Genomic DNA, 27,857 nt, shown 5'->3' on the forward strand with positions numbered 1-27,857 from the left:
TGTGCAAGGGGGAGAAAATGAGATTTCGATCCGGGTATCCAAAGTCGAAGGTAGCACCATGCGGTTCGGGAGCTCCTTGAGAAAAAAATGGCAGTGAGCATAGAAACAAGTTTGCATGTGGCCACGCTGAATGTGCGTGGCTTGTCCACTCGGAGAAGACAATATCAACTAAGTCGGCTTTTCATGGAAAACAACCTCGACGTCATTGCTATTCAAGAGACAAAAGTTGAAAGTGAGGAAGCAACAAACCGCATGGTGGAACCTTTCAGAGCACATTATAATGTGTGCGTTTCGCACGCTACTGGCACAGCGGGTGGCTGTGGCCTTTTTGTTAAGAAGTCCTTGGAAGCAACCATTGAAAGTGTTTATACTTGTGGCAGTGGCCGTCTAATAGTGTGTGACTTTATACTGCAAGGAAACAAGTTTAGTCATTTGTTTATACGCTCCAAATAAGGAGGGTGAACGCAAAATGTTTTTCGAGTCAGTTGAGCGCCACCTAAACACAGATGAAATGATCATCGTAATGATGGGTGATTTTAATTGTGTGTGCCGATCCGAAGACCGAACTAGGCAGGCGCCTGTTCGAGATGCGAGTTCGTTGTTTTTGAACGAGCTGGTTGACGACCGCGGACTAGAAGATGTAGGGTTATTTATGTCGAATTCAACATCACAGTGGTTTACCCATCACCAGCGAGGCAGCCTCGCCAGACTGGATCGAATTTATGTATCTGCAGAAGTAGTACCTGTGTGCACCGAGTATGGTGTTAAAAACGTTTCTTTCAGTGACCACAGTTTGGTCATGGTGATGCTGGGTCCGAGAAAACCGCCGAAATTCAACTGGGATCTGTGGAAATTCAGCGTACAGATTCTGGATGATGAATCATTTGTTAAAAGAATTCAAAGAAAAATTGACGACTTGCTTGTTCGTAGGCAGGAAAGCTACAGTGAGGCATGGGAAATGTTTAAACAAGAGGCGAAAATGATTGCGATCGAAAGTGCCGGTGTAATGAGTAAAAACAAAAGGAAGAAAGAAAATGAACTGCGAACTAAGTTGAATTTTTATTTAAGCGTCGCAGCATCGTCGCCAGGCCGATTCAGTAAGGAAATCAAGGAAGTAAAGAGCGAATTAGAAATAATCGACGTAGACAGATACAGGGGAGCGGTAATCCGTGCGCGCGCAGAAACTCTGTACATGGGTGAAGCTCCAACAAAACGGTCCTTATCGGACGAAATAAGAGCGATAACGTTCGGGGACAAGGTTGTGCGAGATAACCAGGCGATACAACGCGCTTTTGTGGATTATTACTGTGAATTACTTGGTCGGGAGCAACAAATGGAAGAAGGGTTTGAAACGCATTTCTTAAGGCTCATGCCGCAAATAGATGATGAGATGAAAGCAAGTTTAGAAGCGCCAATTACCGTTACAGAAGTAGTGTGTGCAATAGACGAATTAAACTCAGGCAAAGCGCCGGGACCTGACGGGTTCGGCGCCGAGTTTTATAAAGCGTTTAAAGACGAGTTCGCTATAGTCCTACACCACGTAATAGAAGCATACAGCATAAGGCAATTGCCTCCGTCTTTTAGGCACAGTCATATGGTGCTGTTTCCCAAATCGGACGATCCTACTACGCTGTTGTCAGTACGAGCATACCGACCGATAACGCTTGCAAATACAGACTATAAGATCTTTGCGAAAATAGTAGGCAAAAGACTCCAACGCGCAATACAGAGGTTGGTAGGGACACACCAAACGTGTGGTATCAGGGGGCGTTCAATTCAAACAAACATCCACGTGACTAGAACTATCCTAGAGTGTTGTGAAGCGTACTGTGAGAGGGTAGCAATGATACAGTTAGACTTAGAGAAAGCGTTCGATAAAGTCGCTCACAAAATCCTGTTCAGTATCTTGCAACATGTGAACGTCGGGAAGGTACTAATAGAAGGAATTAAGTTATGCTATACTAACATGTTCACCAGGATTGTAGTCAATAAGGCATTAACCACTCCATTTCAAGTAAAATCATCTGTTAAGCAAGGGTGTCCCTTGTCGCCTTTACTATTTGCCTTGTTTTTGGAGCCCTTTTGTTTAAGCATTATAACCAACAATGCTATCACCGGTCATCGATTTTCCTCAAGTGAAGTTAAGCTTTTAGCATACGCGGACGACATAGCTGTATTCTGCACTGATGAGACCAGTATCACTAACGCGGTAAGCGCAGCAACAAAGTTCTGCAGGATGACGGGAAGCAGCATTAACTGGGAAAAATCTATAGGAATCTGGCATGGGGAATGGGGTCCCACGCGAGTACGTTTTGAAAACATGAAATGGTCACGCTCGCCAACGAAGTATCTCGGTGTACCCCTACAACACTATAAAGACACGTCGGAATATTGGAAACTGGAAGCAGAGCAGCTCAAAGAAAAAACCGCGAAGTTTGGTGGGCGGGACCTATCCATCTTCGCGAGGTCAACTGTTTGTAACCTGTTCCTCGTAGCGAGAATTTGGTATGTTCTGCAAGTCATGTGTGCATCGAGAGGGAGCATACAAAAGCTACATAGGGTGTTCGCAGTATTTATATGGAGGTCGACATGGGAGCGCACAAGCCGCAGGAACCTTTTTCGTACAGTAAAATGGGGCGGACTGGGTTTTGCTCACTTGTTCTTGAAACAAGTGGTTTCGAGGTTTTTGTTCGAGCGAGACCAAGGGGATGCCTTTTTAAGGACTGTGATTCAAACCCGACTGTGTGATCATGTGCCATCTTTTGTTGTGTCTTCAACTCGTGTTAAGGGATCAAGTGTGCGCGGATTTCTTCGAGAGGTTATTGGGTCCTTTCAATTTCTCCAAGCACGCTTTTCAGTAAAATACCTGGGTGACGTAACCCGAAGGCAATTGTACAAGGATGTTGATGTATGCATGCCACAGCCAATGTATCGCTTGATGTATCCAAAAGGTAAAGGTGAAGATGTATTGAAGAGAGTAAAGCGGATGCCAGTTCGACCTTCGGTAAAAAGCTTCTTTTTTCAAGTACACACTGCAACTCTACCAGTGAAACCATGGCTCGAACAGATAGGTATTTTTGTTCCGTGGACAGTAAACTGTTTCCATTGTAGAAGACCAGAGACAATTGATCATATTTTTCTTGAGTGTTCTGATGCTGTTTTTCTGTGGGACATACTACAACGCACTTTAAAAAAGGACTTACCGCTAACACCATATGGCATCCGCTTTCTCCCTACATCAAACGATGGAGGAGTGCCGCATGATATGATAATGTTACTATGCATGCACGGCATATGGCGCACTCGGATGGCGGTACATCATGCAGATCTAAACCCCAGGCCCGCCAGAGAGTACTTTATGGAAAGTGTACTGTACATTCGTGAAGTATGTAAATCGAGAACAGACCCACCAGAATGGTTGCCGGTGTTAGATGACCTTGTTAACTTGAAGCGTTTTTAAACACATGTGCTAGCCAAAGGTTGGCAAGCGCTTTTAACTACGATTGTGTGTATATGTAAACATGTATTGTATTGGCCGCAGATCAGGCAATAAAGAAAAAAAAATCGACAGGCGTGATCGTATAGTGGTTAGTACCTCGCGTTGTGACCGCAATAACCCAGGTTCGAATCCTGGTCGCGGCATTTTTTTACTTCATTTTCTGATTTTTACAACTCTTTTCTTTCAGCTCTCTTTGTCCCTCCTCTGTCGTTTCGTGCTACATGTCCAAGGTTCTTTAGAACTAGATTGCCTTGTCGACGGCGGTTTCCATTTGCACACCGTCCCTCTCGACAGCCGTGATCATTCTACTTCCGGGCACCGAGCGGGACGGTCGCAGAATCATGAGCTCCAGCGGAGCGGCGACAGCGGCCCTTGCCGGCCGCGGAAACAGGAATCTCGATACGGGTGATAAGGACTATGAATTGATTTTGCCGACGCTGCCTACAGGACGTGTTGTTTTAAACACCGTGTTTTTGCACGGCGACGTGCGCAATAGGCCGTACAAAGTGGAAGATTTTCGCGATGCCCTCGCCAACGTTGGTGCGCTCCCCGATGTTGTGGCGTTGTGGGCGTACCAGATTAACCACGTTTGGGCTGTCACGCTCAGCAGCGCTGAAGCAACGAAGAAGCTGGCTGCGTTGAAACAAGTAGAAGTAAAGGGACGTCGCTGCATCATCATCGACCCAGAGGATCAACAGGTGAAGCTGCGGCTGCACTGGATGTTGCACGGTGTGACCGACGACGACTTCCGGACGGCCTTGGCTGCTTTCGGTAACGTAACCGAGGTGACCCGGGAGCGGTGGCGCGTCCAAGGCGTCAAAGAGAAGGGGTCAACAACGAGAACAGTTCTCCTGAAACTGAAACCCGGTATTAAGACTGACGACCTACCTCACCAGCTGCGAGTCGCCGGTGAGTTGGCCCTCGTTGTGGTGCCTGGGCGGCCTATGCAGTGCCTGCGCTGCCGTGGTAGCGGTCACGTTAGACGTGAATGCAAGGTGCCCCGGTGTTCGAAATGCAGGCGTTACGGCCACGTCGACAGTGAGTGTGTCCGTACTTATGCGGTGGCCACGGGGCTCGCATCGAGGGAGGAGATAGCTGAACACCAGATGGACGTATCAGAGGCGGAGGAAGCTGCGAAAGGAGTCGAGGAAGTAGGCAAGCCGGAAGCGGCGACTGTCTCTTCTGGGACTTCTAGCAGAAACACAAACGTGTCAAGTGAGGCAGAGAGGCAACCTGAAGAAAAAGACTCGGCAGCGGACTGGGCTGATACTGAGAAGAAGGAAGATAGCTTTTTGGCAGCTACGGAACCCGTGATGATGGCCTCGACGAGCAGCGAGGAGCAACAGCAACAGTGCAATGTTCATGCGGGCAATGTCTCGGCCAAACGGCCTCACGCCCAGACTGGTGATGGAGTGGACAAAACAACAGCGTCAAGCGTTGAGGAGCCGCCTACGAAAACGGTCCAGTCCCGGCGGTCCTCTCTCAGACCGAAGCCGAACTTTCTGGGGGATAAGCGGGCCAGCGATAAGCCACCGCCGCTGCAAGACCATGCAGCCGCACCGGAGGGCTGCGGCGGAAACAAAGGCGTCTAGCCGGGTGCTAGACGCGAAAGGTGAGCGCAAATGCTCTCGGTCTCTTCACTCTATTTTAAAATGGATCCAACCCCTGCTCTGACATTCGGGTCGCTTAATGTTAGAGGGTTAGCAACGAAGAAAAAGCAGAGCCAGGTGTTGCGCCTTATAACGGACAGAGACATCGATGTGCTAGCCGTTCAAGAGACGAAAGTCGATGGAGAGGAAGAGACCGGGAGCATGGTGCAGCGCTTCACGTCGAAGTATTATGCTGTGGTGAGCCATGCAGTCGGAACTTCTGCCGGGTGCGTCCTTCTTGTAAAAAAGTTGCCTGGACTTAACGTGCAGACTTATGCTTCCGGAGAGACAGGGCGATACGTGATTTGTGATTTCGGTTTTGAGAATATAGAATGGCAGGTTATCTGTGTTTATGCACCTTATGAATTGGAGGATAGGTGTTCCTTTTTTGAGAGCCTGAAATATTACTGCACTTGTGAGAAACAGATAGTGCTCATGGGCGATTTCAATTGTGTTCTGGCGGCTCGCGATAAAAGCAGCACCCGAGCCTTCAGGGACAGAAGTACAGACTTATTGTCACGACTGATAGATGAATATGCATTAGATGATGTGGCGGAGTGCTTAGATGGTGAACGTAGTGTGCAATACACCCACTTTCAAGGTATTAGTCATGCTCGTCTCGACAGGATTTACATGTCACTGGACCTAATACAAAAGCGTCAAAAATACCGAGTTTTACCAGTGGCCTTTTCAGATCACTGTGCAGTGATATGCACTCTAGGCAAAAGGAAGAGAGCCAGTGGATTTTCATGGGAGCTGTGGAAATTAAATTGTAAACTGCTAAAAGACCAAATTTTCACTGAGTATGTGACGGAAAAAATTACCAAAATAGTAAATGAGTGTCAAAATGAAATCGGGCTCCAGTGGGTACTAGCCAAAGAAGAATTTAAGATGACGGCCATTGAGCGGTCTACTTTGCTAAAGGACCAGGAAAGATTACAGGAAAAACAGCTGAGAGATATACTTGAAAAATTGTTGGCGCAGGAATGTAAAACGCCCGGCATAGGTAAGGAAGATATTAAGAAAACAAAGCAAAAGATTGAACTTATCGAGGAAGACCGATATCGAGGGGCGATAGTGAGGGCGAGAGCGGAAGAATTGGTTGCAGGGGAGACGCCCACTAAGCGGGCTTTAGGAATGGAAAAAGCGCACGCTCGACGCAACGAAATTCAGGAGATCGAAGGAGCGGGTGGGGTAGTGACCGATAGCGATCGCATCCATCATGTTTTCTTTGATTACTATCAGGCGTTGTTCGCACAACATGAAGTTGACGTGCACAGATTTAAAGGCGAGTTTCTCGGCGCTATGCCTAGACTCGATGAATCCCGAAAGGAAAACTTGGATAGGCGAATTAGTGAAAAAGAAGTTGAACGAGCAATAGAGAACTTGAACCCGGGGAAGTCTCCTGGCCCAGATGGGTTAAGTGCAGCTTTTTACAAAGCTTTTAAAACGGAATTAACCCCACTTTTGACTTTGCTGTTTAATGATGCCTATGATCGTAAGGAGTTGCCCCCGTCTCACGGTGCGGCCCATACCGTCCTCATTTCTAAAACAGATGATCCTATAAAACTCAGACAGGTTACTGCATATAGGCCGATTTCACTAACGAACGTCGATTATAAAATATTCATGAAAGTGTTGGCGGCGAGGCTTCAGAGCGTTATTAAAGAAATTGTTGGCCCTCATCAAACATGTGGCATAAAGAACAGGTCTATTGCTTACAATATTCATAAGGCAAGGTGTGTGCTGGAGTGTAGCGACGTCACTGGGGTACCTGTGGCAATTCTCCAGCTAGATCTTGAAAAAGCGTTTGACTGTGTTGCTCATGAGATTTTGTTTTCTATCTTAGATCATATCAATGTAGGTTCTATTATTACTGAGGGTGTGGCCATGGCGTACCGACACGGCACTACAAAGTTAATTGTTAATAAATCGTTGGGGGCCCCCATTAACGTGGAACGTTCGGTGCGTCAGGGTTGCCCCCTCAGTCCACTCTTTTTTTGTATGCATGTTGAAACTTTGTGCTTGCACATAATACAGAATAATGCTGTTCATGGTTTTCGGCTGCATGAAGCGGAAGTGAAAGTTCTAGCATATGCAGATGATGTAGCAATTTTCTGTGTCTCAAAGGATAGCATTAGCAGTGCGGTAGAAGGTGTCAAAAGATTTAGTTTGGTCACGGGAAGCAAGGTGAACTGGGGAAAGTGCGTGGGGTTCTGGCACGGAGAATGGCCGGATACTCCTCACACTTTCGCTAATGTGACCTGGTGTACGACCCCTGTAAAGTACCTTGGAGTCCCGTTGGAATTTTACAGAGATACTGAACAGTATTGGAAGGTGCAGGCACAAGAGACACAAGAAAAAGCAGAAAAGTGGAAAGGTACTCATTTATCCGTGTTTGCAAGAGCCACTGTGTGTAACCTGTTTTTTATTAGTAAACTGTGGTATGTGATGCAAGTGCTCCACTGCTCGCGAATTAACATACAAAAGGTACATCGAATTTTTGCGGTTTTTGTATGGGCCTCTAGCTGGGAAAGGTGCATGCGGACAAACTTGTTCAGACGGGTCAAAGACGGAGGCCCAGGGCTGGGACACTTATTTGTGAGGCAACTGGTAAACAGATTTTTGTTTTTCCGTGATGTTGAAGATCCTTTCCTGCGCACAGTGTGCCAAGTAAGGCTAGGGCGAGCCTTGCCAGAGTATGTAGTTGCAACAAAATGCATGACAGGAGGCATTTTTGGTTATTTCCGAGAGATAGTAACCAGCGTCAGATTCTTAACTACTCGGTTTTCAAAGGAATATTTGAGCAGCGTAACAAGGAAAACGTTGTACAGAGATGTGTGCGATGATATCTTTCCGGTGCCGTTGTACAGGGCCTTGTACTCTGGAGGCCCCGGCGGTAATGTGTTGCAAAGGGTTAAAAAAATGAATGTATCGCCGGAAGTCAAGAGTTTTTTCTTTAAAGTGCACACTGGAACTCTACCCGTCAAATCTTTTGTGGAGGAAAAAGAGATGTTTCTACCATGGGGACCAAACTGCTTAATCTGCAAGTAACCAGAGACCATAGACCATGTTTTTTTGCACTGTTTGGAAGGGGTTTATTTTTGGGACGTGCTACAGAGGACCATGAAGAAACAGCTCCCGTTGCATTCACACGGAATTAGGTACTTGCCAACAAGAAATGAGGGTGGGATCCCGTTCGATTTAGTCATGCTGGTGGGCCTCCACAGTATATGGCGCTCTCGTATGGCCGGGTACTACTGTGACCCCGAAGCGCGTCCAGCGCGTATATATTTTCGAGAGAGCATCTGCAAGTTTGTAGAAATGCAGAAGGTACGGAATCCTGTTCCTGAGTGGCTCTCAAGGCTAGAGCCTTTGACAACACTCAAAGAATTTTAATGTGACAAAGCCTGGTCCTCTCCTGGGGATTTCGCTTCTTGTATAACTGTGTACATATTATTGTATTTGTGTCTTTGTTTTGTGAAAGCCGAGGACCGGCAAAAAAGAAAAAAAAAGCTCGGACAGCCGTGATCGTATAGTGGTTAGTGTCTTGCGTTGTGGCCGCAATAACCCAGGTTCGAATCCTTGTCACGGCAATTTATTTTACTTCATTTTCCGATTTTTACAACCCTTCTCTTAGCTCTCTTTGTCCTTCCTCTGTGGTTTCGTGTTCCTTTTCCAAGGTTCTTCAGAACTAGATTGCCTTCTCAACGGCGCTTTCCATTTGCGCACCGTCCCTCCCGGACAGCCGTGATCGTATAGTGGTTAGTACCTTGCATTCTACTTCCGGCCACCGTAGTGAACGGTCGCAGAATCATGTGCTCCAGCGGAGCGACGATAGCGGCCCTTTCCAGCCGCGGAAACAGGCTTGAGGACATGGATGATAGCGAATATCAGATTATTCTGCCAACTTTGCCCACCGGACGCGTTGTTTTTAACACGCTTTTTTTGCGCGGCGATGTGCTAGTCAGGCCATACAGGGTCGAGGATTTCCGCGACGCCCTTGCCAACGCTGGTGCGCTCCCCGACGTTGTGGCGTTGGGGGCGTATCAGATCAACCATGTTTGGGCGGTCACGTTAAGCAGCACAGAAGCAACGAAGAAATTGGCGGCTTTCAAGGAGCTCGAAGTTAAGGGACGCCGTTGCCTTATTATCGATCCCGAGGACCAACAGGTGAAGCTGCGACTTCACTGGATGTTGTACGGTGTGGCAGACGACGACATCCGGACGGCTTTTGCGGCTTTTGGGAAGGTGACCGAGGTGACCCGGGAGAGGTGGAGAGTTCAAGGCGTCAGGGAGAAGGGGTCCACCACGAGAACTGTGCTCCTGAAATTGAAACCCGGCATTAAGGTCGATGACTTACCTCACCAGCTGCGAGTGGCCGGAGAGCTGGCCCTTGTCGTGGTGCCTGGACGAGCGATGCAGTGCCTGCGCTGCCGCGGTACCGGTCACGTTCGACGAGAATGTAAGGTGCCGCGTTGTCCAAAGTGTAGACGCCACGGTCATGACGAGGCTGCCTGTGTGCTTTCGTACGCTTCGGCCGCGGGACATGGAACTGCGGAACGGTCGGTGGAGCTCACCATGGACGTGGTTTAGGCGGAGGAGGCGGCGAAGGGTGCCGGAGAGGTGCGAACGCAGACACGGGAGACTGATTCGTCGGTGGACTCGGCAGAAAGCGGCAATGCTGTGAGGGATGTGGGGAGAGCGGACTCTGCACCTGAGCTCCCTAGCAATGAGGAAGGCACGTCAATTGAGCCGGCAAACGGTATGGAACAGGATAATGGGGAGGAGCACTCGGACACCAGCGGTGTTCGTAAGCCAGGCGTCCCAACCCCAGCCAAGCGATCCCACACACAGTCCGAACCCGAAGGTAACCAGGCGTCAGCCCCCAGCGTCGACGAGCCACCAGCAAAAACGGGGCAATCCCGGCGGTCCACGCTACGTCCGCGGCCAAACATTTAATCAGAGAGACGGGCAGCGGATAAAGTGCCCCCGCTGCCGGGTCAGCCGCTCGCACCGGACGGAGATGGATCCAACGACGGCGTCTAGCAACGCGCTAGACGGGAAAGGTAAGCACCATGCTTTCGGTCTCTTCACCCTTGATGAAAATGGCGCCCGAAACCACCTTAAGAGTAGCCACGTTAAATGTCAGGGGATTGGCAGGCAAAAAGAAGCAGAGCCAGGTGCACCGGCTCTTAACTGACCACGATATTGACGCGCTTGCCGTGCAAGAAACTAAGGTTGATGGGGAGGAAGAGACCGGGAGCATGTTGCGACGTTTCACGGCTAGATTTTACGCCATTGTTAGCCACGCAGTTGGGACATCGGCCGGGTGTGTATTGTTCGTCAAAAAGCTGCCTGGTCTGGTTGTAAAGGGCTACTCCTCATGCTCTTCTGGACGGTGTGTAGTGGCTGATTGTGTATACAGCGGTGTTGAGTGGCGCATTATTTGTGTGTACGCTCCTAACTGTTTGGAGGAAAGAACAGTGTTTTTCGAGAATGTTATGCAGCAGTTAAGTACGGAAAGGCAGGTAGTATTGCTGGGCGATTTTTACTGTGTACTGAATGCTCGAGACAAAACCAGCACACGCGGATTCAGAGACAAGAGCACTGAAGTGTTATGCCAGTTAATAAGCGAATGGAATATGGAGGATGTGGCTGATTGCTTGGAAGGGCCGCGTGCCGTTCAGTACACACACTTCACAGGTTCTAGCCACGCGCGTCTGGACAGAATTTACGCGTCGCTGGATTTGATACCTTCATGCAATGAATACCGAGTTGTGCCTATGACATTCACGGATCACTGTTTGGTGCAGTGCTTATTCGGCACCAAAAAACGAAGCAATGCATTTAGCTGGGAGTTATGGAAATTCAACAATAAATTGCTTAAGGATGATGCCTTTAGACGCGTGGTATTGAATGAATTGATTAAAGTGAGGCCAGGGACTTTGCTCGAAATCTGGAAACAGTGGGAGTTGTGCAAGGAACAGATTAAAATTAAAGCCATTGACAGATCCAGTTCCCTGCTGTACGAGAAGAAAATTACAGAAACCCAGCTTAAGGCTTTGCTTGCAAAACTACACGAACAGGAATGTAAGGCACCCGGCAGATGGATAGAGGATATTCGAAAAATAAAAGAACAGATTAACTTGATAGAAGAAGACAGATACCAAGGAGCGTTAGTGCGTGCAAGAGCGGAAAAATTGGCCATGGATGAGACGCCGACAAAAAGATCGTTGGGAATAGGAAAAGCAAATGCAAGGCGAAATCACGTGGCAGAGGTAGATTGGGCAGGACGCACAGAAACCGATAACAAAGGAATCGCGAAAGCTTTCCGGGAGTATTATGGAGATCTATTTTCGTCCCGAGAGGTTTATTTGGACCGTTTTAAAGAATCCTTTCTTGACGTGATGCCAAAAATTGACGAGGAACAAAAAGAAAGACTGGAGCGGCCAATAAGCGAAAAAGAAGTGCAGCAGGCAATAGAAAATTTAAACCCAGGGAAATCACCCGGGCCTGATGGCCTGAGTGCGGCTTTTTATAAAGTGTTCAAGGAACAGCTATTTCCTTTGTTGTGTGCCTTATTGCTGCGATGCAACTCGTGCGTGTGTTGCGTTACTGCAGTTGGACTTGGAGAAAGCTTTTGATTGTGTGGCACATACTATTCTGTTCAGTATATTAGACTATGTTAATGTCGGCTCTGTTATTCGAGAGGGAGTGGCTTTGGCGTACCGTAACTGCACTACGAGTATAATTGTCAATAAGTCACTGGGGGCCCCCATCAACGTACGACGTTCGGTGCGCCAAGGTTGCCCCCTCAGCCCTCTTTTGTTCGGCATTTATATTGAAACATTGTGTTTAAGCATCCTACAAAACAATGACATTGATGGTTTTCGACTGCAGGAGTCAGAAGTCAAATTGCTGGCTTACGCAGACGACGTTGCGGTTTTTTGTGTAAATAAGGAGAGTATAAAGAGGACAGTGGATGTGGTAAAACATTTTAGCAAAGTCACAGGGAGTAAAGTTAACTGGGGTAAGTGCCTGGGATTTTGGCACGGAGGATGGCAGCTGACCCCCGACACTTTCGCTAATGTGTCGTGGGTTGCAACGCCTGCAAAGTACTTGGGTGTGCCCTTGAAATTTTACAAGGAAAGCGAGCCATATTGGCTAGAGCAAGTAAAAGAAACCAGTGAAAAAGCGGAGAAATGGAAAAGCGCTCAATTATCAATATTTGCAAGAGCCGCAGTTTGCAACCTGTTTTTAATTAGTAAGTTATGGTATGTTATGCAAGAGTTGCATTGCTCCCGTGTAAATGTGCAAAAATTGCATCGAGTTTTTGAGGTGTTTGTTTGGGCCTCGAGTTGGGAGAGGTGCAGTCGGACAAATTTGTTCCGGCAGGTGAAGCATGGGGGGCTTGGTCTGGTTCATTTGTTTGTGCGACAGATTGTCAACCGGTTTGTTTTTTAGGGATGCCTGCGATCCATTCCTGCGCACAGTGTGTCAACAAAGACTTGGTCGAGCGTTGCCTGAATTCGTAGTTTATACTCAATGTATGCCTGGTTCTCTGTTTGGATTCTTTAGGAAAATTGTTTTGAGCGTGAAATTCTTAAGCGCACGTTTTTCGAAAGAGTATTTAAGTAATGTTAACAGGAGAACATTATACAAGGATGTTTGTGAAGTGGTGTTCCCGGTGCCCTTGTACCGAGCTTAATACTCTGGAGGCACAGAAAACGAGTAAAGAAAATGCAAGTTGCTCCGGGAGCTAAAACGTTTTTCTTTATGCTACATACCGGTACTTTGAGTGTAAAATCATATATGGAGGAGAAGGGTATGTTCCTACCGTGGGGTGCCCAATGTCTCATCTGCAAACAGCCAGAGACAATAGATCACGTGTTTTTGCATTGCTGGGAGGGGGTATATTTGTGGGATGTTCTGCAAAGGACAATAAAAAAAACAGTTTCCAGTTGATTCCCATGGCATTAGGTATTTGCCATTGGATAACCACGATGATATGCCGTTAGACCAGGTTATGTTCATGTGCCTCCACAGTATATGGCGCGCACGAATGGCTGGTTATCACTGCGATACAGATGCACGGCCAGCCCGCATGTATTTCCGTGAAAGTGTGCAGCGATAGCTCGACGTGCTTAAATTGCAACCATGTGCTCCTGAGTGGCTGTCAAAGCTGGAACCTTTGACGGTGCTCAAGGAATTTTGACATGACAATGCCTGCCCCTCAGTGGGTGTTAGGCAACGCTAGCTACCTTTGTGTACATATATTATTCCTTTTTTCCTGTTGTTTTGAGTTCCAGTGCGGTGTATTTGTGTCAAAGCCAGACAATAAAGAAAAAAAAAAAGGTTAGTACCTTGCGTTGTGGCCGCAATAACCCAGGTTCGAATCCTGGTCACGGCAATTTATTTTACTTCATTTTCCGATTTTTACAACCCTTCTCTTAGCTCTCTTTGTCCTTCCTCTGTGGTTTCGGGTTCCTTGTCCAAGGTTCTTCAGAACTAGATTGCCTTGTAAATGGCGCTTTCCATTTGCGCACCGTCCCTCTCGGACAGCCGTGATCGTATAGTGGTTAGTACCTTGCGTTGTGGCCGCAATAACCCAGGTTCGAATCCTGGTCACGGCATTTTATTTTACTTCATTTCCCGATTTTTACAACCATTCTCTTCGCTCTTTTTGTCCCTCCTCTGTGGTTTCGTGCTACTTGTCCACGGTTCTTTAGAACTAGATATCCTTGTCAACGGCGCTTTGCATTTGCACACCGTCCCTCTCGGAAAGCCGTGATCGTATAGTGGTTAGTACCTTGCGTTGTGGCCGCAATAACCCAGGTTCGAATCCTGGTCACGGCATTTTATTGTACTTCATTTTCCGATTTTTACAACCCTTCTCCTCGCTCTCATTTTCCCTCCTCTGTGGTTTTGTGCTACTTGTCCAAGGTTCTTTAGAACTAGATATCCTTGTCAACGGCGCTTTCCATTTGCACACCGTCCCTCTCGGACAGCCGTGATCGTATAGTAGTTAGCACCTTGCGTTGTGGCCGCAATAACCCATGTTCGAATCCTGGTCACGGCATTTTATTTTACTTCATTTTCCGATTTTTACAACCCTTCTCTTAGCTCTCTTTGTCCTTCCTCTGTGGTTTCGTGTTCCTTGTCCAAGGTTATTTAGAACTAGATTGCCTTGTCAATGGCGCTTTCCATTTGCGCACCGTCCCTCACGGAAAGCAGTCTTCCGGCCACCGAGTGTGACGGACGTGATTATCATGGGCTCCCAAGGAGCGGATTCACCGGTCCAGCTGGGCCGTGGTATCAGGAGCACGGAAATGCCTACCAAGGGTTATGAACTGGTTCTACCGCATCTGCCTACAGGTTCGAGTGTTTTGCACACTGTTTTTTGCATGGCGACATAAAAGCCAGGCCGTACCGGGTGGAGCACTTTCGAGACTCCCTCGCTCGTCTTTCACTTTTGCCGGAAGTGGTTGCCCTCGGGGCATATCAAATGAATCACGTGTGGGCGGTAACGTTTAAAGGTGAAGAGGCGAAAGCGAAGATTTTGCAAGCCCAAGCTATTGAAGTGAAGGAACACCGCTGCGTGGTCATTGACCCCTGTAACCGAGGCATCAGGTTGAAGCTTTCCTGGCTGCTTCACGGCGTGCAAGACGATGATGTGCGAGCGGCGTTGGCGGCTTTTGGAAAAGTGACTGAAATTTCAAGAGACAAGTGGAAAGTGCAAGGGTGTGTCGACAAGGCTTCAACGACACGAACGGTCACGCTGAAGCTAAAAGTGGGCGCGACCATTGAGGACCTGCCGCATCGGCTTCGGGTCGCCGAGGACGTCGCACTCGTCCACGTCCAAGGCAGAGCCCCGCTTTGCCTCCGGTGCCGCGGGAAAGGTCATATACGGCGTGATTGTCGTGTGCCGCGCTGCGGGCTGTGTCGTCGCTTCGGCCATGACGAGTCACAGTGTGTGCGCACGTATGCCAACATTGCAGGCCCCGTGCCGAGTGAAGTGGCAGGCGAGCACTTTATGGACGCAGTGGACGCCGAGGAGGCGAGCAGTGGAATCACTGAGGAGGCAGAACAGAAGGAGCAATCCTCTGAGAAGACCCCTGACTTCAAAGAACACTGTGAGTCAGATTTGATAGCTCCGTTGTCGAATGTTGCTGGGACAGAGACACCCTCGAACGAAAACGGCAATACCAGTGCTGCAAGCCCAGCTTCGGCTACGCAACACAATGAAGAACAGGGAGACACTGAAGCTGAGATGCCAGCTGCTTCTACCTTGCCTGTGAAGCGTGTGCACGAAGACAGTGTCAACGAGGGATCAACCCAAGGAGGAGCGGAAAACGGACAGCCTCCACTGAAGGCGGCCCCCCTTCGCCGGTCGTCCTTCAAGCCAAGGCCAAACGTGCCTCCAGGCCGGAGAACTGTGTCACCTGTGCCCCCGCCATAGCGGGGGTACCCTTTTCGGTCGAGACGTCGCAAGCCCGGTCCATGATCGGGAGCAGCGCTTGGAACGACGGACAGACTCGCCAAAAAGGAAGAATGGTCATCTCATGCAACAGTTAAACCGCAATGCTGTCTATCTGCAGAAGAGATGTGAGTGAAATGTTTCGCGATTTATAATTTCTTGAGATGGCGACCTATTTATCCACTAGCTTGCGCGTAGCCACGCTAAATGTGAGAGGGCTGTCAACGCGTCGGAGACAACAGCAGCTGAACCGCCTTCTGCTGGAAAATGAAATTGATGTGCTAGCAGTTCAAGAGAGCAAAATGGAAAGCGAACAACAAACAGATAAAATGGCTGAAATATATCGTTCTAGATATAGTGTTTGCGTTTGTCATGCGGTTGGAAGATCGGGGGGATGTGTCATTTTCATTCAAAATTGCATAGAGTGCGTTCAGTCTGTGTTCTCGTGTGAGAGTGGTCGGCTTTTGATATGTGATTTCAGTTTTTCTGGATTGGACTAGAGAGTGTTCTGTGTTTATGCGCCTACAAGAACGTCTGAGCGCGAAGAGTTTTTTCACTATATGAAATCCTTCCTAATACATGAGAGGCGTGTTCTCCTGCTTGAAGACTTCAACTGTGTCTGTAGACCGAAAGATAGAACAACAGACCGTGTCCTTCGTGACAAGAGCGCAGAGTTACTTATTGACATTGTTAATGAGGCAGAGCTTGAAGATGCTGGCTGAATACTGACGCATGAAGGCCAAGCAATGTTCACGCACTTTCAAGGTAGCTGTCATGCAAGGTTGGACCGAATATATGTTCCTATTGATTGTGTGTCCTTGTTCTCGGAATATCAAACACTTCCCATGAGCTTTAGTGACCACTCCCTCGTAATGATTACTCTAGGCATGAAAAGTAAGGCAACACAGTTCAATTGGGAGCTATGGAAATTTAATGAAAAGCTGCTGCTGGATGAAGAGTTTACCACTAAAGTGAAAGAATATATTACGCATATGTTGCAAAATGACTCTAATTTTATACAAGCACGGGAGCAGTTTAAGTGCGATATGAAGATAGCTGCTATTGACCGAGCATGCACTCTCCGACGTAAAGAAAGAGAACAAGAAAAAGAACTTCGAAGCACACTTGAATACATGCTTAGCATGGAGAGCGTTAAGCCTGGCTTGTTCGCACAAGATATAAAAAAGATAAAACCAAACTTGAGGTGATAGACGAAGAGAAGTATCGCGGTGCGGTGATAAGGGCACGCAGCGAAAAATGTGGCTCCGAGAGACGCCCACGAAAAGGGCACTTAGTGATGAAAAACGGTACGCAGTGTCAAAAGAGATAAAAGAAATCTGCTATCAGAACGTAGTTACCTCGGAAAAGAAAACGATTGAAGGGGCGTTTGTAGAATTTTACAGGGAATTGTTTAGCCTCAAAACACCGGACATTGAACGCTTCAGAAACGACTCTCTGTCGCTGATGCCAAGAGTGGAAGACGAAGTTGCGCAGACACTTGAAGCAAGTATTACTTCCGAGGAAATTGAGACCGTTATCGGGGAATTAAATTCCAATAAGTCACCCGGACCAGATGGTCTTGGTGCTGCCGTATACAAGTCCTTTCCAATTGAAATGGCTGTTTTACTGGAAAGAGTTGTTAGTGAATGCTACGAAAAGAACGTACCTCCTCCGTCTTTTCGAATGTCACACATTGTACTAATCCCGAAAACAGATGACCATGTTAAGCTTTAGTCTGTAGCGTCTTACCGTCCTATAAGTCTTACGAATGTTGACTATAAAATTTACAGGAAAGTATTAGGGCGACGACTGCAACGTGTAATTACTTCTCTTGTAGGGCCATATCAGACATGCGGTATAAAAGGAAGGACCATTTTTACTAACATACACGCAGCAAGGAGTGTACTAGTATGTTGTGACGCGATGCATGACCACGTAGCCATGATGCAATTAGACCTCCACAAAGCATTTGATAAAGTGGTACATGTAATTTTGTTCTATATTTTAGAGTATGTCAATGCTGGTTCCGTGTTCACAAAGGGCGTGAAAATGGTTTACGAGTGCTGTTCAGCGAGACTGGTCGTGAATAAGCATTTAACCGATCGTATACCTGTTCAGTCGTCAGTAAGGCAGGGCTGTCCTCTGTCTCCCCTTTTGTTTGCGCTTTATCTGGAGCCTTTCTGTCTAAGATTGCTTACAAGGCCAAACATTCGCGGTTATAGATTTTTTCAAAGTGAAGTTCGGGTTTTGGCATACGCGGACGATATTGCGGTTTTTTGTACTGACCATGAGAGCGTGCAGGAAGTTGTAAAAGAAGCCACTGCTTTTTGCTCTGCAAGTGGAAGTGAAATTAGTTGGGCGAAGTGTTTAAGATTTTGGCACCAAACTGGCAATACGCGCCTGAACTGTTCTCCAGTATGCAATGGACAATAACGCCATGCAGTTACCTTGGTGTGCCACTAAAGCATTACCGTGAAAGCAAGGAATGTTGGGCCGGTGAAGTTGAGCAAGTGAAAACCCAAACAAACAAATGGGGAAGACATAACTTTTCTATGTTCGCAAGAGCTACCGTATGCAATATGTTCCTAGTTGCAAAAATTTTTTACATGCTGCAAGTGTTATCTATGTCAAGAATCTCTGTTCAAAAACTGCATAGGGTATTTGCCACGTTTGTGTGGGCTTCAACATGGGAGCGTACCAGTCGATGCAATATTTTTCATACGGTGCATAACGGTGGACTGGGCTTGTCACATTTATACTTAAAGCACATTGTAACAAGGTTCTTTTTTTTGCGCGAACAAAGCGATGTTTTTCTTATAACAGTAATCCAAGTGCGATTGCGTGATTCACAGCCGGAATATGTAGTTTCGATTATGTCTACAGGGACAATGGCTCTAAGTGCTTTTCTTCGCGAAGTTGTCGCGTCTTTCCAAATAGTGAAGGCGCGATTTTCAAATGAGTATATGTGTACTGTTACGCGAAAACGGCTGTACAAAGATTTATTGGAAACCTTTTTACCTGTGCCTCTTTATCGCGCTGTATATGCTTTGGGTCCGGAGCGGGACGTGTTGAAGAGAGTGAAAAGAATGCCCATCAGATCGTCCGCTAAATCTTTCTTTTTTCAATTGCGTACCGGCACTCTTCCGGTGAAGCCATGGCTCGATAAGCGATAAGATAAGACCATGGCTTTTTGTGCCTTGGTCTGCTGACTGTTTAATTTGCAAAAAGCTGGAATCCATAGAGCATATTTTCTTTGATTGTCACGATGCGGTTTTTTTGTGGGACGTGCTACAGCGTACTATTAAAAAGGACTTACCAATAACGCCGTTTGGCATACGCTACCTTCCATGCGCCCAGCCAGGAGAAGTGCCCAGTTATTTATTAATGGCCTTGTGTATGCACAGCGTATGGAGAACGCGGATGGATGTTCGCCATGAGCATGTTGTCGTACACCCAGCTCATCAGTATTTTGTTGAAAGTGTAATGTACACGCGTGATGTTTCCGGAGGGCAATCTGAACCCCCTGAATGGCTGCCTGTCTTGGACAAGCTCATGTCACCTAATAAATTCTCTCACAAGAAACCTGTCAGAAAGTGACTTGTGTTTTTAATTCTATGCGACTTTTCATCGTCCTTTGTAGTTGCCAAGTCGGTAATAAAGAAAAAAAAAACGGTCGGACAGCCGTGATCGTATAGTGGTTAGTACCTTGCATTGTGGCTGCAATAACCCAGGTTCGAATCCTGGTCACGGCATTTTATTTTACTTCATTTTCCGATTTTTACAACCCTTCTCTTAGCTCTCTTTGTCCTTCCTCTGTGGTTTCGTGTTCCTTGTCCAAGGTTCTTTAGAACTAGATTGCCTTGTCAACGGCGCTTTCCATTTGCGCACCGTCCCTCTCGGACAGCCGTGATCGTATAGTGGTTAGTACCTTGCGTTGTGGCCGCAATAACCCAGGTTCGAATCCTGGTCACGGCAATTTATTTTACTTCATTTTCCGATTTTTACAACCCTTCTTTTAGCTCTCTTTGTCCTTCCTCTGTGGTTTCGTGTTCCTTGTCCAAGTTTCTTTAGAACTAGTTTGCCTTGTCAACGGCGCTTTCCATTTGCGCACCGTCTCTCTCGGACAGCAGTGATCGTATAGTGGTTAGTACCTTGCGCTGTGGCCGCAATAACCCAGGTTCGAATCCTGGTCACTGCATTTTATTTTACTTCATTTTCCGATTTTTACAACCCTTCTCTTAGCTCTCTTTGTCCTTCCTCTGTGGTTTCGTGTTCCTTGTCCAAGGTTCTTTAGAACTAGTTTGCCTTGTCAACGGCGGTTTCCATTTGCGCACCGTCTCTCTCGGACAGCAGTGATCGTATTCTACTTCCGGCCACCGTAGTGAACGGTCGCAGAATCATGTACTCCAGCGGAGCGGTGATAGCGGCCCTTTCAAGCCGCGGAAACAGGCTTGAGGACATGGATGATAGCGAATATCAGATTATTCTGCCAACTTTGCCCACCGGACGCGTTGTTTTTAACACGCTTTTTTTGCACGGCGATGTGCGAGTCAGGCCATACAGGGTCGAGGATTTCCGCGACGCCCTTGCCAACGCTGGTGCGCTCCCCGACGTTGTGGCGTTGGGGGCGTATCAGATCAACCATGTTTGGGCGGTCACGTTAAGCAGCACAGAAGCAACGAAGAAATTGGCGGCTTTCAAGGAGCTCGAAGTTAAGGGACGCCGTTGCCTTATTATCGATCCCGAGGACCAACAGGTGAAGCTGCGACTTCACTGGATGTTGTACGGTGTGGCAGACGACGACATCCGGACGGCTTTTGCGGCTTTTGGGAAGGTGACCGAGGTGACCCGGGAGAGGTGGAGAGTTCAAGGCGTCAGGGAGAAGGGGTCCACCACGAGGACTGTGCTCCTGAAATTGAAACCCGGCATTAAGGTCGATGACTTACCTCACCAGCTGCGAGTGGCCGGAGAGCTGGCCCTTGTCGTGGTGCCTGGACGAGCGATGCAGTGCCTGCGCTGCCGCGGTACCGGTCACGTTCGACGAGAATGCAAGGTACCGCGTTGTCCAAAGTGTAGACGCTACGGTCATGACGAAGCTGCCTGTGTGCTTTCGTACGCTTCGGCCGCGGGACATGGAACTGCGGAACGGTCGGCGGAGCTCACCATGGACGTGGTCGAGGCGGAGGAGGCGGCGAAGGGTGCCGGAGAGGTGCGAACGCAGACACGGGAGACGGATTCGTCGGTGGACTCGGCAGAAAGCGGCAATGCTGCGAGGGATGTGGGGAGCGCGGACTCTGCACCTGAGCTCCCTAGCAATGAGGAAGGCACGTCACTTGAGCCGGGAAACGGTATGGAACAGGATAATGGGGAGGAGCACTCGGACACCAGCGGTGTTCGTAAGCCAGGCGTCCCAGCCCCAGCCAAGCGATCCCACACACAGTCCGAACCCGAAGGTAACCAGGCGTCAGCCCCCAGCGTCGACGAGCCACCAGCAAAAACGGGGCAATCCCGGCGGTCCACGCTTCGTCCGAGGCCAAACATTTCATCACAGAGACGGGCAGCGGATAAAGTGCCCCCGCTGCCGGGTCAGCCGCTCGCACCGGACGGGGATGGATCCAACGACGGCGTCTAGCAACGCGCTAGACGGGAAAGGTAAGCACCATGCTTTTGGTCTCTTCACCCTTGAGGAAAATGGCGCCCGAAACCACCTTAAGAGTAGCCACGTTAAATGTCATGGGATTGGCAGGCAAAAAGAAGCAGAGCCAGGTGCACCGGCTCTTAACTGACCACGATATTGACGTGCTTGCCGTGCAAGAAACTAAGGTTGATGGGGAGGAAGAGACCGGGAGCATGGTGCGACGTTTCACGGCTAGATTTTACGCCATTGTTAGCCACGCAGTTGGGACATCGGCCGGGTGTGTATTGCTCGTCAAAAAGCTGCCTGGTCTGGTTGTAAAGGGCTACTCCTCATGCTCTTCTGGACGGTGTGTAGTGGCTGATTGTGTATACAGCGGTGTTGAGTGGCGCATTATTTGTGTGTACGCTCCTAACGGTGTGGAGGAAAGAACAGTGTTTTTCGAGAATGTTATGCAGCAGTTAAGTACGGAAAGGCAGGTAGTATTGCTGGGCGATTTTAACTGTGTACTGAATGCTCGAGACAAAACCAGCACACGCGGATTCAGAGACAAGAGCACTGAAGTGTTATGCCAGTTAATAAGCGAATGGAATATGGAGGATGTGGCTGATTGCTTGGAAGGGCCGCGTGCCGTTCAGTACACGCACTTCCAAGGTTCTAGGCACGCGCGTCTGGACAGAATTTCGCGTCGCTGGATCTGATTCCTTCATGCAATGAATACCGAGTTGTGCCTATGACATTCACGGATCACTGTTTGGTGCAGTGCTTATTCGGCACCAAAAAACGAAGCAATGCATTTAGCTGGGAGTTATGGAAATTCAACAATAAATTGCTTAAGGATGATGCCTTTAGACGCGTGGTATTGAATGAATTGATTAAAGTGAAGCCAGGGACTTTGCTCGAAATCTGGAAACAGTGAGAGTTGTGCAAGGAACAGATTAAAATTAAAGCCATTGACAGATCCAGTTCCCTGCTGTACGAGAACAAAATTACAGAAAACCAGTTTAAGGCTTTGCTTGCAAAACTACACGAACAGGAATGTAAGGCACCCGGCAGATGGATAGAGGATATTCGAAAAATAAAAGAACAGATTAACTTGATAGAAGAAGACAGATACCAAGGAGCGTTAGTGCGTGCAAGAGCGGAAAAATTGGCTTTGGATGAGACGCCGACAAAAAGATCGTTGGGAATAGAAAAAGCAAATGCAAGGCGAAATCACATGGCAGAGGTAGATTGGGCAGGACGCAAAGAAACCGATAACGAAGGAATCGCGAAAGCTTTCCGGGAGTATTATGAAGATCTATTTTCGTCCCGAGAGGTTTATTTGGACCGTTTTAAAGAATCCTTTCTTGACGCGATGCCAAAAATTGACGAGGAACAAAAAGAAAGACTGGAGCGGCCAATAAGCGAAAAAGAAGTGCAGCAGGAAATAGAAAATTTAAACCCAGGGAAATCACCCGGGCCTGATGGCCTGAGTGCGGCTTTTTATAAAGTGTTCAAGGAACAGCTATTTCCTTTGTTGTGTGCCTTATTTAATGAAGCGTATAAACTGAAGGTACTGCCTGCGTCTTTCGGATCGTCGCACACAGTACTTATTCCGAAAACTGACCAACCAGATAAGCTTAGGCAGTTGTAGTCTTACAGGCCCATTGCTCTGACAAACGTTGATTACAAGATTTATATGAAGGTGCTTGCTGGCAGACTACAAACGGTTATATGCGAACTAGTGGGCCCTCACCAAACGTGCGGTATCAAAGGGCGATCTATCTTTCAGAACATTCACAAAGCGAGAAGTGTGCTCGAATGCTGCGATGCAACTCGTGCGTGTGTTGCGTTACTGCAGTTGGACTTGGAGAAAGCTTTTGATTGTGTGGCACATACTATTCTGTTCAGTATATTAGACTATGTTAATGTCGGCTCTGTTATTCGAGAGGGAGTGGCTTTGGCGTACCGTAACTGCACTACGAGATTAATTGTCAATAAGTCACTGGGGGCCCCCATCAACGTACGACGTTCGGTGCGCCAAGGTTGCCCCCTTAGCCCTCTTTTGTTCGGTTTATATTGAAACGTTGTGTTTAAGCATCCTACAAAACAATGACATTGTTGGTTTTCGACTGCAGGAGTCAGAAGTCAAATTGCTGGCTTACGCAGATGACGTTGCGGTTTTTTGTGTAAATAAGGAGAGTATAAAGAGGACAGTGGATGTGGTAAAACATTTTAGCAAAGTCACAAGGAGTAAAGTTAACTGGGGTAAGTGCCTGGGATTTTGGCACGGAGAATGGCAGCTGACCCCCGACACTTTCGCTAATGTGTCGTGGGTTACAACGCCTGCAAAGTACTTGGGTGTGCCCTTGAAATTTTACAAGGAAAGCAAGCCATATTGGCTAGAGCAAGTAAAAGAAACCAGTGAAAAAGCGGAGAAATGGAAAAGCGCTCAATTAATATTTGCAAGAGCCGCAGTTTGCAACCTGTTTTTAATTAGTAAGTTATGGTATGTTATGCAAGTGTTGCATTGCTCCCGTGTAAATGTGCAAAAATTACATCGAGTTTTTGCGGTGTTTGTTTGGGCCTCGAGTTGGGAGAGGTGCAGTCGGACAAATTTGCTCCGACAGGTGAAGCATGGGGGGCTTGGTCTGGGTCATTTGTTTGTGCGACAGATTGTCAACCGGTTTATGTTTTTTAGGGATGCCAGCGATCCATTCCTGCGCACAGTGTGTCAACAAAGACTTGGTCGAGCGTTGCCTGATTTCGTAGTTTATACTCAATGTATGCATGGTTCTCTGTTTGGATTCTTTAGGGAAATTGTTTTGAGCGTGAAATTCTTAAGCGCACGTTTTTCGAAAGAGTATTTAAGTAATGTTAACAGGAGAACATTATACAAGGATGTTTGTGAAGTGGTGTTCCCGGTGCCCTTGTACCGAGCTTTATACTATGGAGGCACAGGAAGTAATGTATTAAAACGAGTAAAGAAAATGCAAGTTGCTTCGGGAGCTAAAACGTTTTTCTTTATGCTACATACCGGTACTTTGAGTGTAAAATCATTTATGGAGGAGAAGGGTATGTTCCTACCGTGGGGGGCCCCATCTCTCATCTGCAAACAGCCAGAGACAATAGATCACATGTTTTTGCATTGCTTGGAGGGGGTATATTTGTGGGATGTTCTGCAAAGGACAATAAAAAAACAGTTGCCACTTGATTCCCATGGCATTAGGTATTTGCCATTGGATAACCACGATGATATGCCGTTAGACCAGGTTATGTTAATGTGCCTCCACAGTATATGACGTGCACGAATGGCTGGTTATCACTGCGATCCAGATGCACGGCCAGCCCGCATGTATTTCCGTGAATGTGTGCAGCGATGGCTCGACGTGCTTAAATTGCAACCATGTGCTCCTGAGTGGCTGTCAAAGCTGGAACCTTTGACGGTGCTCAAGGAATTTTAACATGACAATGCCTGCCCCTCAGTCGGTGTTAGGCAACGCTAGCCACCTTTGTGTACATATACTATTTTTTTTTTCCTGTTGTTTTCAGTTCCAGTGCAGTGTATAAGTGTCAAAGCCAGGCAATAAAGAAAAAAAAAAGACAGCAGTGATCGTATAGTTGTTAGTACCTTGCGCTGTGGCCCTCAATAACCCAGGTTCGAATCCTGGTCACTGCATTTTATTTTACTTCATTTTCCAATTTTTACAACCCTTCTTTTAGCTCTCTTTGTCCTTCCTCTGTGGTTTCGTGTTCCTTGTCCAAGGTTCTTTAGAACTAGTTTGCCTTGTCAACGGCGGTTTCCATTTGCGCACCGTCTCTCTCGGACAGCAGTGATGGATTCTGCTTCCGGCCACGCCAGTGAACGGACGCAGGATGCAGGGCTCCTCAGGAGCGGCTTCAACGGCCATGTCAGGCCGCGGTAACAGGACTGCTGATCAGGATAGTACTTATCAAGTTGTTTTGCCTGCACTGCCAACAGGTCGGTTTGTTTTGAATACGGTTTTTTTGCATGCCGATATCAGGGCCCGCCCGTACCGGGTGGAAGATTTCCGCGACGCTTTGGCACAGCATTCGCTGATCCCCGATGTTGTTGCGATGGGGGCGTATCGGATGAGCCATGTCTGGGCTGTCACTCTCAAGGATTCTGAAGCGGTGACCAACCCAGGTAGCACAAAGTGGGCTATGAAGGGTGGGCCCCGGTGGGCCCGATGTAGGCAATGCAGGACAGCCCCGGTGGGCTCAATGTGGGTGCTGCAAGAGGGGCCGACGTAGGCCCGACGCGGGCTGTCGACAAAGCCCCAATTGGCCCCACTAGGGGCCGATGCAGGCAGCCCTTGCGGGGCTGCCCACATTTTTCCGACATTGTTAAAAGGGCACATCCCGCCAACTCCCCGCGATGGTCCTACTTTGGACCGATTTGGGCAGCCGCTTTGGAGGAACATTTTTTTTTATTTCAGTTAGCCCCTCAGAAAATGACATAGGACCAATGCGGGTTCTATAGCGGTAGCCACACTTGGGCTTGCCCACATTATTCTCATAGGGGTCCGACGTAGGAAATTGATGGAAAGCCCTAGTCCAAGTTTTCCCAATCAATATTTAGGCACATAAGTAATTACTTTATACATGTCTGCACTTTCTAAACAGCCGCAATATTAAATTTTACAATAATTCATAACATTCATCTAGCCAAAATGACTTCATGTACATCTTGTTCAGGCTATGGAGATGTGTGTTCTGAACAGTAATATTGTACTGCGAGTTGCAGGCGGTCCAAAGCAACCACATAAGAGGCAACAGTTAGCAATCAGTTTGTTTTAGTATATGTAGCGCAATTTGCACGAGCGCGAGAACTAAAGCCATGTAAATTTCTAATCGACTAAACATGGCCACAACTGTTATACAAATCATCTATAACGGTAATTTAGGGCAACATCTAATGCAAATAAAAGTTAGAAACAATGATTACGCAATTGCACGCACGCCTTCTAGCCCCATTACGGCCGATGTGGGACCTACAGCGGTTTTGTGTGGGCAGCCCCAATTGGGCTGGGTGTTGGTTTTGAACCTAAAGCCCACTTGCTATTGCACGTGCCTTCAAATTCCCCACAAGGGACCAATTTTGGTATCATGCGGGCCCTCCCGCCTTCCAGCCCCATTACGGCCCATGTGGGATATAAAGCAGTTTTATGTGGGCAGCCCCAATTGGGCTGGACGTTGTTTTTGAACCTAGAGCCCACCTGCTGTTGCACGGGCCTTCAAAGCCCCCACAAAGGACCGATTTTGGTACTATGCGGGCACGCCCGCCTTCCAGCCCCATTACAGCCTATGTGGGACCTAAAGCGGTTTAGCTAAGGCTGCCTCATTTGGGCTTCACGAGGGCTTGCTCAAATTGAGCCCTTATTCATATTTCACCTGCCCTCAAGTAACCTACAAGGGGCCGATTTGGGCAGCATGTGGGTTGTCCGTTTTCTTGCCCCACTGCGGCCGATGTTGGTCCCACAAAGATTTAATGGGGGCGGCCTCACTTCGGATCTATGAGGGCTCTCCCATAAAAAGCCCACATTTAGGTTGGATTGCCCTCAAATATCCGGCAAGGGATCCTTGTGGTCTGGATGCAGGAATGTGCTCTGCATTAGCCCAAGAAACGCCGCTATGGGACCCATGCAGGAGGAGCAGGGGCAAGCCCAAATGGGGCTTGCCCACATTTGCCCCATCGGGGACCGATGCAGGTTTTATGATGGTTGCCCCAGCCCCACTTGCCTACATCGGACCTACTGGGGCCCCACATTCTGTGCTACCTGGGAAGCTTTTTAGTGTAGGCGAGTTGTGTGTGAAAAACGGTCGCTGCTTGGTAATTGACCCGGCGAACCAGGATGTGCGGCTGAAACTTCACTGGCTGCTACACAACGTGCCAGACGAGGATGTCCGTGCTGCCCTTGCGCCGTACGGAAAGGTATCCGAAGTTATACGGGAGCGCTGGCGAGTTAAAGGTATGTTAGAAAAGGGCTCAACTACTAGACACGTCACGCTGAAGCTGAAAGCTGGCGTGAAGCTGGATGGCCTGCCACATCAGTTGAACGTTAGTGGTGAGCTGGCGCTCGTTGTTGTGCCAGGCAGACCTCCCTTGTGCCTACGCTGTCGGAGCACGGGTCACATCCGCAAGGAGTGCCGGGTTCCTCGCAGCGGAACCTGTCGACGGTTCGGTCATGAAGACAGCCAGTGTGCACGTACCTACGCAAGCATTGCCGGACCTGGGACCAGCGAGGACACGTCCGAGTTGATAATGGATGAGGTGGATGCGGAGGAGGCGGCCGGCATTAGAGGACAGTCAACGAAACAGGACGCGCCTTCCATGACGGTTTTAACTAAGCATAAGGTGACGGTCTCAAGTGAAAAGTATGAAACTCGGCACGTCTCGCACGTTCCATCGCAGGACCAACAGTACCACTAAAGTGCGTTAAAGGAAGCGTCAGAAGACGTAATCAAGTTTTCTGACGCTGAGGAGCATCTGACCACTGAGCCTCCTTGCACTGATGCCATGGAAGTTGGGCCGGAGACAGCGGCCTTAATTGCCTCAAAACGTCCACACGAGGAAAGCTTTGAGGAGAC

General features: G+C 48.1%; 1 protein-coding gene, 5 non-coding genes and 1 pseudogene across 6 annotated transcripts; all 7 read left to right on the forward strand.

Annotated features, from left to right (window-relative positions):
• The first annotated feature begins 3,825 nt into the window (after window positions 1–3,825).
• LOC146202475 (uncharacterized) lies at window positions 3,826–6,673 on the forward strand. The gene has a single exon (XM_084588199.1). The coding sequence runs from the start codon at window positions 3,841–3,843 to the stop codon at window positions 5,089–5,091; it is 1,251 nt and encodes a 416-aa protein (XP_084444325.1). The 5' UTR covers window positions 3,826–3,840; the 3' UTR covers window positions 5,092–6,673.
• A 556-nt stretch (window positions 6,674–7,229) lies between these two features.
• LOC146202476 (uncharacterized) lies at window positions 7,230–8,547 on the forward strand (annotated as a pseudogene).
• Window positions 8,548–13,712: 5,165 nt separating this feature from the next.
• TRNAH-GUG (transfer RNA histidin (anticodon GUG)) lies at window positions 13,713–13,784 on the forward strand. Its single transcript has one exon. It is a non-coding gene; the product is annotated as a tRNA-His (tRNA).
• Window positions 13,785–13,935: 151 nt separating this feature from the next.
• On the forward strand, window positions 13,936–14,007 carry TRNAH-GUG (transfer RNA histidin (anticodon GUG)). Its single transcript has one exon. It is a non-coding gene; the product is annotated as a tRNA-His (tRNA).
• A 5,301-nt stretch (window positions 14,008–19,308) lies between these two features.
• TRNAH-GUG (transfer RNA histidin (anticodon GUG)) lies at window positions 19,309–19,380 on the forward strand. Its single transcript has one exon. It is a non-coding gene; the product is annotated as a tRNA-His (tRNA).
• A 151-nt stretch (window positions 19,381–19,531) lies between these two features.
• TRNAH-GUG (transfer RNA histidin (anticodon GUG)) lies at window positions 19,532–19,603 on the forward strand. Its single transcript has one exon. It is a non-coding gene; the product is annotated as a tRNA-His (tRNA).
• Window positions 19,604–19,754: 151 nt separating this feature from the next.
• On the forward strand, window positions 19,755–19,826 carry TRNAH-GUG (transfer RNA histidin (anticodon GUG)). Its single transcript has one exon. It is a non-coding gene; the product is annotated as a tRNA-His (tRNA).
• The last annotated feature ends 8,031 nt before the right edge of the window (window positions 19,827–27,857 follow it).

This window comes from Amblyomma maculatum, chromosome 1, assembly GCF_055883805.1.
Source record: "Amblyomma maculatum isolate TAMU_Amacu chromosome 1, ASM5588380v1, whole genome shotgun sequence".
Taxonomy (NCBI): domain Eukaryota; kingdom Metazoa; phylum Arthropoda; class Arachnida; order Ixodida; family Ixodidae; genus Amblyomma; species Amblyomma maculatum.

Coding starts and splice junctions, on each gene's coding strand:
- LOC146202475 (XM_084588199.1), top strand. CDS start 3,841: ATGAGCTCCAGCGGAGCGGCGACAGCGGCCCTTGCCGGCCGCGGAAAC.